The sequence below is a fragment of the Giraffa tippelskirchi genome, chromosome 2 (assembly GCF_054371585.1).
Source record: "Giraffa tippelskirchi isolate mGirTip1 chromosome 2, T2T-mGirTip1v1.2.pri, whole genome shotgun sequence".
Classification (NCBI taxonomy): Eukaryota; Metazoa; Chordata; class Mammalia; order Artiodactyla; family Giraffidae; genus Giraffa; species Giraffa tippelskirchi.
Window position 1 is genome coordinate 160,948,083 of NC_137276.1, and position 15,729 is coordinate 160,963,811.

Here is a 15,729-nt window from a genome sequence, read left to right on the forward strand (position 1 = left end):
TTTCCTGGGCCCTTGTTTGGTGCTTCTCAGTTGTTGGATGTTCATCCCAGCCTGGATATTTTACTAGCCTCTGGAACTCAACATTTCTAAAATCCATATCAATATTTTTAGTCCCAAATTTCCTCTTGAAATTTCTGTTTCTTTTATGGTCTTACCCTGTTGCTGAGTCACAGATTTACAATCTCAGAACCATTTTGATTCCTCCTCTTTCCATAATCTGCCTTTTCACAGAATGATTTTCCAAGTCTTAACATACCTTCCTGTGAGTGTCATTCTTGGACTCTTGCATCCAGGTCCCAGTGGCTTACATGGCAATCGCTGTCTAGTTCTTGGTGATTGCATTAACAATGGATTAGCTGTGATTTGTTTAGTTCTCTGAAGTGCAAACATGTCCTCTGGGTAATTTGAGGCTACAGTGGAACTAATCAATGGACATCTCAACTTTGAAGTCCTGAAATAAGAAAATCTACTATCCTTCCTTATGTGTTTTGTCTTTAGTTTCACAGCTACTACCTTACTCACAAAGCTTCTGACACCAGATGTGTAGGGTCTTTTTCCTCCACAACATGCAATTCTGTGACATCAGCTGATTGTCCTATAATTTAATTCAATTAAATTCAATTTTGATGCCATCTATCCGGAGATAGTGTCACATTCCACAGGTTAAGGGCTCGGTCCCATAAGACTGTTCCCACCCCATCCAGATGTCAGTTGCAAATCCAGTTTGTCATCTGTGCTTCTGAAACATGACCCATAAATCTGAGGTTCCCAAGATCCCTTCTTTGGATTCAGTTAATTTTATAAAGTGGCTCACAGAATTCAGGGAAATACTTACTTACATTTAGCTGTTTATTAAAGAATATTATAAAGGACACAGATGGACAACCAAGTGAAGGGATACCTGGGAAATGGTCTGGGAGAGTTCTGAGTGCAGGAACTTCTGTCCCCCTGGAGTTGGGGTGCATCATATTCCTGGTATATGGGGGTGCTCATTCACCTGGAAGCTCTTTGAACCCCATACTATTAGGATTTTATGGAAGCTTCCTCATGTAGCTATGATTAATTATCAACTCCATTTCCAGCCTTTCTTCCCTCTATAGAGAATGCGGGTTGAGGTTGAAAATTCCAAGTTTCTAATCATGGTTTGGTCTTTCTGGGGACCAGCCCCCATCCAGGAGCCATCCAGGTACCCACCAACAGTGGCCTCATTAGAACAAGAGATGCTCCTAGTGCTTTTATCAAGTAGGAATTTACAAGTGTTTCAAGAGCCCTGTGCCAGGAACTGGGTCAGAGACTAATATATCTATTTTCTCGTATCTCCCATTCTCCTAACTGTTCCTCCCCTCTAGATCCCCCCTTCAGTCTTCCCAAACCATTTCTAGATGCATGCTAACAAAGCCCTCTTTTATTATCTCATTCTTTTCTCAAAATTCTTCAACCTTTTCAATTGCCATTACTAATGTGAAGTCAAGTGGCCCTTAGAAAGCATCACTACGAACAAAGCTAGTGGAGGTGATGGAATTCCAGTTGAGCTATTTCAAATCCTGAAAGATGATGCTGTGAAAGTGCTGCACTCGATATGCCAGCCAATTTGGAAAACTCAACAGTGGCCACAGGACTGGAAAAGGTCAGCTTTCGTTCCAATCCCAAAGAAAGGCAATGCCAAAGAATGCTCAAACTACTGCACAATTGCACTCATCTCACATGCTAGTAAAGTAATGCTCAAAATTCTCCAAGCCAGGCTTCAGCAATACATGAACTGTGAACTTCCAGATGTTCAAGCTGGTTTTAGAAAAGGCAGAGGAACCAGAGATCAAATTGCCAATATATGCTGGATCATCGAAAAAGCAAGAGAGTTCCAGAAAACCATCTATTTCTGCTTTATTGACTGTGCCAAAGCCTTTGACTGTGTGGATCACCATAAACTGTGGAAAATTCTGAAAGAGATGGGAATACCAGACCACCTGACCTGCCTCTTGAGAAACCTGTATGCAGGTCAGGAAGCAACAGTTAGAACTGGACATGGAACAACAGACTGGTTCCAAATAGGAAAAGGAGTACATCAAGGCTGTATATTGTCATCCTGCTTATTTAACTTATATGCAGAGTACATCATGAGAAACGCTGGGCTGGAAGAAACACAAGCTGGAATCAAGATTGCCAGGAGAAATATCAATAACCTCACATATGCAGATGACACCACCCTTATGGCAGAAAGTGAAGAAGAACTAAAGAGCCTCTTGATGAAAGTGAAAGAGGAGAGTGAAAAAGTTGGCTTAAAGCTCAACGTTCAGAAAACTCAAATCATGGCAACCGGTCCCATCACTTCATGTGAAATAGATGGGGAAACAGTGGAAACAGTGTCAGACTTTATTTTTGGGGGCTCCAAAATCACTGCTGATGGTGATTGCAGCCATGAAATTAAAAGACGCTTACTCCTTGGAAGGAAGGTTATGGCCAACCTAGATAGCATATTTAAAAGCAGAGACATTACTTTGCCAACAAAAGTCCGTCTAATCAAGGCTATGGTTTTTCCAGTGGTCATGTATGGATGTGAGAGTTGTACAGTGAAGAAAGCTGAGCACCGCAGAATTCATGCTTTTGAACTGTGGTGTTGGAGAAGACTCTTGAGAGTCCCTTGGACTGCAAGGAGATCCAATCAATCCATCCTAAAGGAGATCACTCCTGGGTGTTCATTGGAAGGACTGATGTTGAAGCTGAAACTCCAATACTTTGGCCACCTCATGCGAAGAGTTGACTCATTGGAAAAGCCCTTAATGCTGGGTAGATTGGGGGCAGGAGGAGAAGGGGATGACAGAGGATGAGATGGTTGGATGGCATCACTGACTTGATGGACATGAGTTTGGGTAGACTCCGGGAGTTGGTGATCTTCTGGGCTCATAGATTTAAAAAGCACTAGAATCAGTTGAAACTCTCATCAGATTTTTGCTATTAAATTAGCAAGATAATATCATATTTCCTACTTGGAAATACAGTTGTACTGATTACAGTTATACAAGTTTAGGTTCTTTCTCGTGATCTAGGTAATATCAGAGGGCAAGGACTTTGACATTTAAAATTTTTATTTTCAGCATTTTTTTAATGGTATGAAATAAGTTCAAAATATATATATATATATATATTTTTTTTTTTTGCTAGATACATGGATCAATTAAATAAAAACAATTACTCAGGTTTTTCCATGATGGGTTTTCCAAAACTAGTCTTCTACTATGATGCAGTTTTTAGATGCAGTAAACTACAATCACTTTATTAGTTTTCACAAACATTCTTCAGCAAATTCCTTTAGTCAATCATTTCTTCCGTTATGATATTCATCCATTGTATGGATTTACCAGTTGCATTCTAAAATGGCTTTGTAAAAGGGATAAAACCTTTCGACAGATATCCAAATCATTGTGCCACATTGTTTCAAAACCAGTCATTGTAAAGGGCAAATGCTTATTGACAATTTCAAATGTTTTTCTTTTGGATCACAGAATATTAATCCACACTATATGCTTAGACTAACATTAATGAATAGTTTCAGACATACATCTGATGATATTGTGAGGAAGCAGGTATTCCATCAATCAGAGAATCATCTGGAGATAATGTTCCAGAAGTGAAGTGAAGTGAAGTGAAAGTCACTCAGTTGTGTCCGACTCTTTGCAACCCCGTGGACTATACAGTCCATGGAATTCTCCAGGCCAGAATACTGGAGTGGGTAGCCTTTCCCTTCTCCAGGGGATCTTCCCAACCCAGGGATCGAACTCAGGTCTCCTGCATCGCAGGCAGATTCTTTACCAGCTAAGCCACAGATGACCTCAAATCAGAGAATTTTTCAAAGAGACAATTTTCAAACCTTTTTTATGCTATCCAAATTTTAATAAAGAGTCTTGTACTTGGCCTTTCTTGGGATCCCAGGAAAGGATGGATTCTCTAAACAAAAGTTTGGAGGTCTATGTAGGCTGGAGAGGGTTTCAGAAGGAAAGACACTCACAGACAACTGTTCACCCAAAGATACTGGCTGCTGTGAAATTGAAACTCCCTCCTTCGTCCACAACGAGCCAGATGTCTCCACATGGCGACCGTGTTTTGAAAGGTCAGGTCCTTGTTTATTTATGCTTATGGGACCATCAGATTATAAACTACTTGAGGGCAGGGACCCTTTCTCATTTCTCTTGTTGATTCCAGTACACAGTGCAGTGCTGGCACATAGCAGGCATCTCTGAAACTTTATTGAATAAATAGATGAATGAGTGAACAAATGAAAGAAAGACAGGAGTGAGAGAGAAGAAGAAAGGAAAACAGGAAGAGAGGAGAAGATCTGATCTGTCCACTGACTACAAGCTTGTCTTACAAGATATAAATATGAAATAACCTCTTAGGGGAATTCCTGTGTCCAGCGCAGATCACTACATGATCCTGCACATATGATTCAAATAGATCAGTAATTCTAACGAGCAGAGGGAGGGTGGGGGATTGTGGCAGAGTGAAAGTTACCCCTCACCATCATAATTATCCCTAAGAGAATGAGGAATGGTAGTTGCAAGCATAGGCTCTGGGGACAAAATGGCTGGGTTTAAGTATTTTATTTTCTTCATAGCACTTACTGTTATTGGGAATTTACGTCATTTATCCACCTTCATGTTTTCTGTCCTCACACTAGAGTCTGCTCCATGAGGGCAGAAATCTGCCTGTTCACTGCTGTCTCCCCAGCACCTAGTAGAGCATCTGCTCCACAGTAGGGGCTAGTAAACATTTATGGGATGAATGAATGAATGAATGAACAGATGAATTCCAATTTCAGCTCTACCACTTTCAAGCTGTGTAACCTTAGACAAATAAATTACCCTCTCTGGACCTCAGATTTTCCCACTTTACAGAGCTGTGAATTGAATGAAAAAATATGTACAAAATGCTAGCATAGCACCTAATACTTACGAGAGCTAAGAAAAATTAGCTATTGCTACCAGGAGAAAATTTCTCCCCATGGTACTTCCTTTTTCCACTGGCCCCCTTTGGGAAAAGCTAAATCTTGAAGCGGATCACTGTCTCAGGAGGCACAAGAAAAGAGCAAGGGACTGGCTTTTGAGTTTCAAAAGTCACTCATAAATTTACCATGAATTTTAGAGGCCACCTGAGAGTGAGAACAAAGTTTTTCTGTTCATTATGCTTTTCTTTTACTACTTTTCTAGCCAAATAAAAATCCAAGGAGTAGGAATTGGAAGAAAGTCTAAAGAGAGTTTGGATATTGTATGTCTATGAGAGAAGGGGCCTGAACCAAAATAGGACATGGAAACATTCTAGAAGTTTGTGGAAACTGAAAGCAAACGTCACCGGGGTCTGCCTCCTTTTCCTGGTAGAGAGGTCCCGGACATTCCCCAAGCTCTGAGTGGTGTGAGGCAACCACAGAGAGGAGTGTGTCCTAGACCAGAGGCCTCTCCCCAGTACCTGGCACAACTTTTGTAGCGAGACTAGAATGGGGGGGGGGTGCATGGGCGGAGCTCCTGCTTACTGCTGGGGATACTTGACTGATATCAGATGCTTCACACCACACACTTTCAAGAATGGCCAAATTTGAAGCCAAAATTAAAATGAAGTGTAGATATAAAATAAAGTTGAGCTTTTTGCATAGTGGAGTTTATGATGAGAGGATGAGGTTAAGATGATACGGAGGAAAATTCTGCAATGCGCCTGTGTCATAAATGGCACTAATCCAGAGAAAGGAAGAGGCAAGGAGACACGAAACAAGAAAGCAGTAGCCGTACCCACCCTCGAATCATTGTCTTCACTCCTATGGTCCCTCGTGCCTGGAAGCCAATCCACCTCCACCTCGGACTCTCACTCATTAGCTGAGCAGCCTTAGTCTCTTCACCTCAGTTTCCCCATCTATAAATTGGGTATTATAATAGCACCTAGTCTAATTTGTTTTATGCTACAATGAAGTGAGATATAAAAGTTGTTTATAAAATTATAAATTGCTATAGAGATGCTAGGAATATTTGCTACTCTTCTTACAGAAAAACTTCTGTATATGCAAAGGACTATTTTTGCACATGGGGGATATTACCTGAGTCACATTTCTGAACACATACTCAAGAAATACAGTTGCAGTTTCAGGAATCTAACCTTAATCTAATTATTCCATCAGGATCCTTCCCAGGAACACATAGTGAATGGGAGAATCTAGGCAAGCTATGTAATAAAATATTCAAAGCATGCTGGTACTGAGGTCTATTTCAAGAAATTAATGAGAAAGAGATGGATATATCTCTGTTTTATGTGTTTATCTCTAAAGTTGACTTTATCAGTACTTAGGCTGCATAGATATTAATGCTGATGACTTTATTTTTCCTGAAACAGGCCCTCAGAAAAGCCACTGACCATTTGAGGTCATTTTAGGTCAACTTTGCACATTTCTTCAAAGGTGGCATTTTTGCCTTTCCTACTTCTCCGGGACTTTCTGAGTTTTCCTAAGAATCAGTCAAGCATGATCCCCCAGGTCAGTAGACCCAGGGGAGTAAACCCTGCTGTGTGTCCCCTCTCTATTTTCACTGCCATGCTCTCTGTTGTCTTCAGAGACACAGTTCTTGGTTGTCAGGCTATTGGGAATGAGAGATAGTCATTGCCTCTGAATGAAGAGCGCAGTTTTCTTGGGTGTGAGGTTTGTATTTGAGGTACTATTGCAACATTCTGGATGAGAGATATGATCAGTATGCAAATCCTCATCACTACCATTACAAGGCAGTTAGAGCTTAACACATTAAAGGGGTATTTTGTAATTATACTGCACATATTTATGTTTACTGCATTTTCTTTTTTCAGTTTTAAATTAAGCAGGCTCATCTTTAATGGGAAATCTGCTTCTGTTGAACAATTTAGGAATTAGAGAATGACTCTCTTTATGTTTAGGTGATGTTAAAAAGTTTCGTGCACGTGTTTTTTTCTTTTCCTTGTCTTTACACTATTTGGAAACAGAAAAATGCACCAATCTGTAACTACAAAAGACCAATAATTTCTTTTTCGTGTTTCCATATGGTTTTTTCTTCTTTTATTAAGATGCTCTGTGTATTTTCTTCTTCTCTTTTTTTTGGCTCAAAGAATATTTTATAAATAGTGCCTAATTACACAAATTCAAATGGACTGTACAAAGTACAAATGAGGACAAAGTTCAAGCCATAACTAGAAAACCAGGTTTATGCTCAGTGAGATCAACTGGAAACACGATTCTAAAGAACAGAACTGTTTTACTGCCTTCCTGGAAGACCCAACTCAATCTTTCTCCCACTCAAAACTGGGGCTCAGTTTTCCATCTACAGAATACAGGGCTAGATAAAATCTCTATACCCTGTCAATTGTGAGGTGATGGTTTTAGTCTGTGTTTTGTTCAAACAGGTGTGTAAACCATCCTCATATTTACAAAGAGATTGTGCATCAAATAGTAGGGTCCTCTCAGCCACCTCTGAACTCAAATCATCTTATTCATCTCACTCATGGGGTAATTAATTAATTCCAAGTTGTATCAGTCTTTTCTTCTAGTTTCATATGTATTGTGGTTTTCATTCTTATATTCTTGAATATTTCTTATCTACATATATTGCTTGCATTCACATGAATAGTCCGGATGTGTCTTCCCCATCTATCTCTCAATGCCTTTGCTGTTGTTGTTCAGTCACTAAGTTGTGTCCATAAAGCAGGTAAGTGTATGCTGATCTGCTTTGCTCACTTGGCCTGGCTGTTGGAAGGAAAGAAAGAGGAAGCTCCGTGACAACTGCCTACCTGTGAGCATGCCTTCATTCACCACGCAACTTCCATCAATAAGAACAGCATCACATGGCAATGAAAGCTTTCCTGGAAGAACAAGAACATCTCCGGGAACCAAGAGACGGGATTCCAGCTCCTGCAAACCTATACAGGAGCAACATTTTCATGACCAGATGAACTTTTCCTGTTTTTACCTAACAATAAAAACAGCTGAGAACTCTTACCAGCTTTTTGGTCAAGAACTACCCTGCATGCTCACCTGCTCTAGCCTCTTTCCACTCAATTGAAGATTCCCAGAAAACTAGGATTAGGGTATTGGTGTCTGGGTCGGAAAGGATTTGCTCAGCAGCAAGATCTCATCTTGATCCTAGTACCTGGGACAGCGCTCTGCCCACAGGAGACCCCTAAGGGCATTGGTCCATGGAAGAGTGCCCCTTTGTGTCTGCTTACATCCTTTAGCTGGGTTCCTGACCCCCTATAGCACACTCAGTACTTGGATTGGGGCCCATGTAAACACTCCAGACAACTTCCACTTCCCTGGAGTGCAGCTCCAGCTCCTCACTCCTTGCTGAGAGCTGTGGTCACCTCAGCCCAGGTAACTTGGAGCAAATGCCAACTGTCCATCCAGCCATCCATAAGCCTTATACAGGTCTGGTTTCCATATAACAGATAAAAACATATGCTGCTGGCTCTATTTGAGATGGTTAGTTAGCAAATCAAAAAGCCTTAAGAAGGCTTACCCAGTAACATTCCAGTGAGTGAAATATGGAGTACAGAGGGAATTTGAAATAAAGCAGACATTGAGTAGAAACAGTTCAATCAGGGCTGGGATCAGGGTGAGGCATGCCAGGCACCTAAGGTATGGAATTCAACAAGGGGCTCACTCTCAGTATCCTGCAGGTACAAGTCACCATTCTTTTTGTGTGTGTGTGTGTGTGTGTGTGTGTGACGGCACTTTAATGAGCCCCGCCCTCTCTGGTCGGGCCTCCCCTGGCTCTGGCTGCTGGCTAGTCACAGGAGCCGTCCTTCCAGCCGTCGCGCCAGCGCTCATCCACCAGTGAGCAGTCGAAGTCCGGCTTGCCCAGCTTGCGGTTCACCTCATTGTGCAGACGGCAGAGCCACTGGGTGAAGCTCACACGAGTGCGTGTGTCTGGCTGGTCCCTTTTCCTTATGTCTTCAGCACATTCCTCACACGGGTAAAACTTGGAAAACAAATGTATGAACTGAGCCATATCCTGCTGCTGCTCTGGGGTGGGCAGGTCGGGGTAGTAGGCAGCCAGGGTGTGGAGGACAGCCCAGCTGTGGCGGCCCAGTTCCTCACGATCCTGAGGGCAATCTTCCCTAAACTTGCTGTCCCGCTTCTGCTGCGTGCGCATCCACGACTTGAAGTCCACGCAGGCCCGGCAGGGCCGCCGCGGGGAGGCGAGCTCGGAGGCAGGAGGGTCGGACGCCGGCCCCGCGGATGGCGCCCGGGCCGAAGCAGCGGCTTCTCTCCGCCCCGCGCCGCGGCCGCGCGCGTCCGTCACCAGGTCGTCCGTCACCTCGGAGCGCGCGCCGCCGGGCAGAAAGGAGAAGAGGCTCCCGGCGCCGAAGCGGCCGCGCTCGCCGGGTGCCGCCATGCCGCCCTCGCAGTGGCTGCCAGGCCAGCGCGGCCTCCAGACCGGCATCCCAAGTCACCATTCTTATGACCTTGCTGCCTTAAATTTTCAACCTATAATGACTTGTTTGCCTCACCCAGCCCCAGTCCTCAGTATAATCAAAAAAGACTTTTCCTCCTTGACTAATCATCAAAACAAATGAGACCAACTCCACTCCAAATACTAGGATGCTGATGAAAGCAAAACACATCACTTACCTTTGCCTTTTACAGTGATCTTGACCTGGACTTTGTTGTGATCCTCCACGAGGTTGTGCAGCTTCACTGATTGCTGTAAATTTAAAGTCAGCATTTAAATATTAGATAGTCCATATCCTGAAAACCACCTGATCTCAACACAGTAAATGCTGAACCTGCTGCCACAGTCAAACTGACTCTGGGGAAAGACTCAAGTTTACTTTCCAAGCTCCTACTTTCCTGTTTTAACCCCTACCTCACCCAACTCCCAATTTAGAGCAGCAAGTACGCTCATTAGCTTAATGCTATTTCAATCCCAGGAAAAATGATGCATAGCCACTGTTTCATGGGCTCAAGCTAAGGAATTGAGACTTCATTTCTGGAGAATGCATGGTTAGACTGGAGAAAACCAATGAAACCGCAAACACGTTACTCCCCTTCTCTGTGTCTCTGTTGCCCTGTCTGTAAAAAGCAAAGCTGAATTTGATCTGTAAGGGGTTTCCATTGTAAGAGCCTCTGAATATTTACGTTGTATTTTGATTGCATGTGGAACAACCATCACCTCCTCTATGAACCGGTGGATTTTCATATTGGATAATTTTGCAGACTGGAGTCATACTGCCCTATTTGGAATTCTGGTGCTATCACTTATGAGTTATTCAGCCTGTTTAACTCCCTTTTCCTCATCTAAAGTTGGAGGTAAGAACAGTATCTATTTTATACAGTTGTTTTAAGTTACTTTATGCTTATTTTACTTATCACTTTGGATAGTACTCATTACTATAGTAAGAGTTCATTGAGTGTTGATGATTAACAAGAAAGCTGTCATTAAAAACACAAAACAAAATACTTTTCTGAGTACATCAGCTGAAAAAATTCACTTGAAGTGGGATTCATTGAGATAAGACCCTGACAAAGTGAAGGGAATGGAAGCAGCCTGGAGAAGTGGAGGAAGCATCTCCTAGGATAACTCAGGGAATGAGGAAACAGAGGTGAGAGAAGATGTGATCCACAGAGTCATCTAAACTGACTCTCAGGCCACCAGCCAGAGGCGAGTGCAATGCCAGACCAACAGGAGCCTCCCTGGAAGGCTCTGTATGGATGTCAGTTATTCAGATACCTCTAAGTAGAAGAGGTCTAAATACTGTCAACAGTACTTAAACACCATAATTTAGCTTACCATACAGCTTACCATAATTCAGATATAATAAAACTTCTCTTTAGATGTTAAATCATTTTTGTCTGTTTTGTTGATAATGTTTAATGTTATAAATGTCACCAGGCTTAGACAAGAATTACATATAAGTATGCAACTTTCCTCTTGAGAGAACATAATGAATTTGGTAAGTTTGGAATTAATATTTATGTAGAACAATTTATTATTTTTTTCAGTTTTGCTTGCAAAACTAAACTTCAATCATTTGGGCCAATTGAGTGGAAGAAGTGATATTACTGTTGGGCAAATATTCATTGGCCTAACTTGACTTCCTGAGGCTTGCCTGTCGGGGCATTCATTTAATTATGGATGACAGTGAGAACGTGGTTTGGTAGCAAGACTGCTGGATTCAGTCAGGATTCCTGAGTGGTGGGTCAGGCTTACCCACCAACCAGTCAGATACCCCTATATAACATATTTCACCATATAAGCTATCTGTTTCCTTTGTCAACAGACAACATTGAATTGGATCATTTTCAGGTTCTACAAAGCTCTACAAAAACATGATACTGATTTATTTTGCATATCAAAGATTCATTCAGACTTCCAAGGTTTCATAAGAGAAATAGTCATAGAATAACAAATGACTCAAATTATTGTTTTTAAATAGTTTAAAACTTTATTCAGTCACCAAGTGCCAGGTGTTATTTTAGGCACTTGGAATATGTTGCTTGATTTTTTTAATCCTCAAAATAATCCTATGATGAAAATGCTATTACCTTCAGTGTACATATAACTAAAAACAAAAACAATAAAACAAAAAACAGGGGCTTAAAAATGTTAAAGTAACTTGCCCACAATCACTGACTTATTAAGTATGAAAATCAACAACAACAAAAATGTTCATCTGACTAAAGCCTTTTCTGTGGGTGAAAATGTTCTCTGAAAGTGCTTGAAAGCAGCTTTTGTCCTTTAGAAGAGAAACATCCTTCCTTACAAATTCCTTCATTTTCTTGCATATCAAACTCCTTTAGTCAATGTCAATTTCAACTTCGCTAAAGAGGATGGTAACACATTTGGAAGTGGTGAAGTCTGAGTCAATAATACTTGACTATAATTCTGCAAACTCATGAAGGCATAAAGCTGAATTTGTTTATCAAACTTAGCATCTTGCATAACCTGCCAGGCTTTCCTGTCTTTGCTTGAGCTATTCCCTAGAATGTTCATTCCCATTTTCTACTAGCCAACTCTTTCTATTCCTATACATAAAGCCCTGTTGAAATATCTCCAATCCATAAGTTCTTAACGCTCGCAGGAAGAATTAATTGTTCCACCCTCTGGGTTTCGTCCTGTATTAGTGCATAGATCCCATTCCACTAGAGCTATCTGTTTTCTTGTCAGGTCTCCCCTCCAAGTCAGGAGGTTCAAAGATGGGACTACATATTCATCTATGTATCCCCTGTGGCCTTCACATAGTAGGCCCTCAGCAAATATTTATTTAACTGAGCTGAATAATTCTACTTCTCCCAACAATTCTGCAGTAGGATAATATAAGCATCCTCTCTGAGCTAACGTACTCAGAAACTCTACACACACAGGTTTCTATGACAACCAACCAGCTAGGAGAAAACTAGCACGGTGATGCTTGCCATGATTTCCAAGCTTGCTGCCTGATTTTCATTAGGCCCCCTCTTGTTTCTCCAGTCCCTGTTCAGTAAGACCAGGATTTGCTTCCAAAACGAATTTGCATATTGTTATTATTCGGCATCTGTTGCTGTGTGTCCTTGTGTTTGCGGTGGCTGGATTTCCTCCAGAGATGAATAATGAGGGCATTAACTCAGGTGTCTCCTGAGCCCAGCTCAATCCTGAATGAGGCAGAGAACTATGGACCAGCTATGTCCATGCTATTGAGAGCAGCCACCCATGGAGCCAGCAGTGGAACGTGCAGTACAGTTCAATGGAAATGCAATTGGGTGCCGAGGTTTGCTCTCATATCTGCGTCAAAAGTGGTACAAAGGGACTGTGTTGCATTGGGGCGTTTCTTGGCCTAGGCAAGGTAACCTCTCTCTGTGCGACACTGTCAGTGGCTAGAGTGGATGCAGGGGGATATCTTGATTCCACTTCTGACAACGTTCTTCTACTTGGCAGTTTTCAAAAGCATGTATTTGTTTAGCATAATTTAGAAATGGCAGTAAGTAGATGTTTTTTCTTCCCTTTCTCCCAGCTCTCCTGCCCAAATCTGCTTTTTGTTATAAATTATCAAAACATCATTTACTGCCACAAGAAGCTCACAAGTTACTTGGAGATTTTGCTCAAGAGGAAAGTGACTCAGAGTCAGGAAACCTGGGATGAAGGTCTATAGCCGCCCTTCCTGGGGTAAATGTGAGCAAATCACTTTACCTCCCTGATTGCTCCTATCCCTCCCTCTCGTTTGTGTATCATTTCACAGTTTTCCAAGCCTCATACAAGCACCTTCATTGCAAACTGTAAAGCAGTTTTGCAGGATTAGCAAAGGATTAGCTGAGGACCATATTAATTAATTAATAATATTGCAATTAATTAACAATATTAATTGCTGAGGACTTGTGATTTAAACTATAAAGAGATAGTTTCAGGAAACCGTCCCATTTTGTATAGTATTACAAGAGGCCTTGCAGGTTGGGTCAGATAAGCTTTTATTAACAAATGCTAACTGCTAATGGGCTTAGTGTTTCATTTCAAAGAAGTCTTTTGCAATATTTCCATCAAGTCTGAAATTCCCATGCTACTGTTTTGAGTAAACGAAGGCATTCAGGAATTTTTAAGTTGTAGGATCTGAATATTTAAATTCTATGAATAATTTTACAGTAAATATTAAGAAAATGACAAATAAAAGAAATTAAAATACCTAATTTTGGAAAAGGAGAACTTTATAACAAAAACAAAATTATTTAAATAGACATATTTTTTAAATCTAGCAAAAGTCAAGCTCAAGGCAAAGAAGATTTAAAAAATAGACCTTTTTCACGTATATAATGGATATAAAAAGACAGTAAATAAAAGTGCAAATCTCTTTTAGACAAAGGAAAGTGTGTCTAATCTCACTAGTAATCAGGGAAGTATAAATTAAAACATCAATGAGACACAATTTTCAAAAAATGTATTAGATGGAAAATTTTAAATACCAAGGTATAACACCTAATGCTGATGAGGATCTGGGAAAATAGATATTCTCATATGTTGCCAATAAGAGATTGAATTATTCCATTTAGGGAAAATAATACTACAGTATTTATTAACATCCAAAATATACATACCTTGTTTTGCTGAAAAAAGAGTCACAAACACTAATATGTAAGGATATACTATATTGTAGTTAGTTTAAATTCAATATATGTGTTGCAGAGAAGAAACCCTTATTTCCCATAAAAAGGAAAACAGTTGAATAAATTATGGTAGGCCATGGAATATCACATCATTATTTTTAGACATAATTTAGAATTATTTATTATAGTGGATGGCCATTATATAAACTGTAAAGTGAAAAATGTCAGTTCCAGTTTGATTCATATAGGACAATTCTGTTTTGATTAAAAACAAATTAAGAAATTCATCAAGGAACATCTCTGGTGGTACAGTGGATAAGAATCTGCTTGCCAATGCAGGGAACATCAGTTCGATCCCCGGTCCAGAAAGACTTCACATGCCTTGGAGGAACTAAGTCCATGTGCCACAACTACTGAGTCCACGTGCCTGGAGCCTTTGCTCTGCAACAGGAGAAGCCACCACATTGAGAAGTCCACGTGATTCAAGGAAGAGTAGCCCCTGTTCCCAGCCACTAGAGAAAGTCAAGCCACTGAACTGCGAACTGAACAGCAACTTGTCAGGCTGGTTTAAGCAGAAGTTGAGAAATAATGAAGATGCAGGAATGTCTTATGAACCTAAGATGGGAAGCACAGCAAAGTCTCCCAAGGGAGTTTCCAGACTAGGCAACAGGAAAACGCTGTGAGAAACAGGTTACTCTGTCTCTGTTGGACTGATTATTGCTTACCTGTTTCTCACTGTGTATTTTGTTCACTCTTTTCCCTACTTTTTCTGAGGAAATGTGTGTGTGTGTGTGTGTTTCTCTGCTTGTCCATATGCAGGGATCAAGGGTGGCCACCCTGGTCCTAGCTATACATCATAGATCACTTTCCTAACAGACTATGACCAGCAGCTTCAAGCTTTTATTCCAGGATCCCAGGCAGAAGGATTCCAGTCAGCTTCCACCGGGTCAGATGCCCCCTTTCCAACTAGTTGTGCCAGTGGAGGGAGAAAGCCACACGGAACAAATCATCTGTGGGCTGCGAGCTCTAGGTACACCTAGTATTCAGAAAAACAAGGAGTAAGGGTGCAGCATTTTCTCCAAAATGTTTGCTTCATTGCATACTTGCCATAGAATAGGAGGCTGGAGGAGGAGCCCAAGTTCCTGGGCTTAGCCCCTTGGTGAAGTCCATCCTTCACATCCTTTACATCCTTGGGTTCCATGAGCTCAGTTCAGTTCATTTCAGTCGCTTAGTCATGTCCGACTCTTTGCGACCCCATGGACTGCAGCACACCAGGTTTTCCTGTCCATCACCTGTAAACTCCTGGAGTTTACTCAAACTCCTGTCCATCGAGTCAGTGATGCCATCCAACCATCTCATCCTCTGTCATCCCCTTCTCCTCCTGCCTTCAATCTTTTCCAGCATCAGAGTCTTTTCAAATGAGTCACTTCTTCGCATCAGCTAGCCAAAGTATTGGAGTTTCAGCTTCAGCATTTGTCCTTCCAATGAATATCCATGATTGATTTCCTTTAGGATGGACTGGTTGGATCTCCTTGCTGTCCAGGGGACTCTTAAGAGTCTTCTCCAACACCACAGTTCAAAGGCATCAATTCTTCGGCACTCAGCTTTCTTTATAGTCCAATTCTCACATCCATACATAACTACTGGAAAAACCATAGCTTTGA

The 15,729-nt window shown here is 41.3% G+C and overlaps 2 protein-coding genes across 2 annotated transcripts in view; both read right to left on the reverse strand.

The window, feature by feature from the left end:
- ATP13A5 (ATPase 13A5) overlaps window positions 1–15,729 on the reverse strand; it is a 123,850-nt gene that overhangs the window by 71,523 nt on the left and 36,598 nt on the right. Inside the window, exons 8-9 of the mRNA XM_081573656.1 lie at window positions 9,626–9,698; window positions 7,786–7,914 (exon numbers count right to left, since the gene is read on the reverse strand). Coding sequence (XP_081429782.1) covers window positions 7,786–7,914; window positions 9,626–9,698 — 202 coding nt within the window. The remainder of the gene's footprint in view (window positions 1–7,785; window positions 7,915–9,625; window positions 9,699–15,729) is intronic.
- On the reverse strand, window positions 8,770–9,403 carry LOC145524747 (FAD-linked sulfhydryl oxidase ALR-like). The gene has a single exon (XM_081537616.1). It carries the CDS (start codon window positions 9,387–9,389, stop codon window positions 8,778–8,780), a length of 612 nt encoding a protein of 203 aa, XP_081393742.1. The 5' UTR covers window positions 9,390–9,403; the 3' UTR covers window positions 8,770–8,777.

Coding starts and splice junctions, on each gene's coding strand:
- LOC145524747 (XM_081537616.1), bottom strand. CDS start 9,389: ATGGCGGCACCCGGCGAGCGCGGCCGCTTCGGCGCCGGGAGCCTCTTC.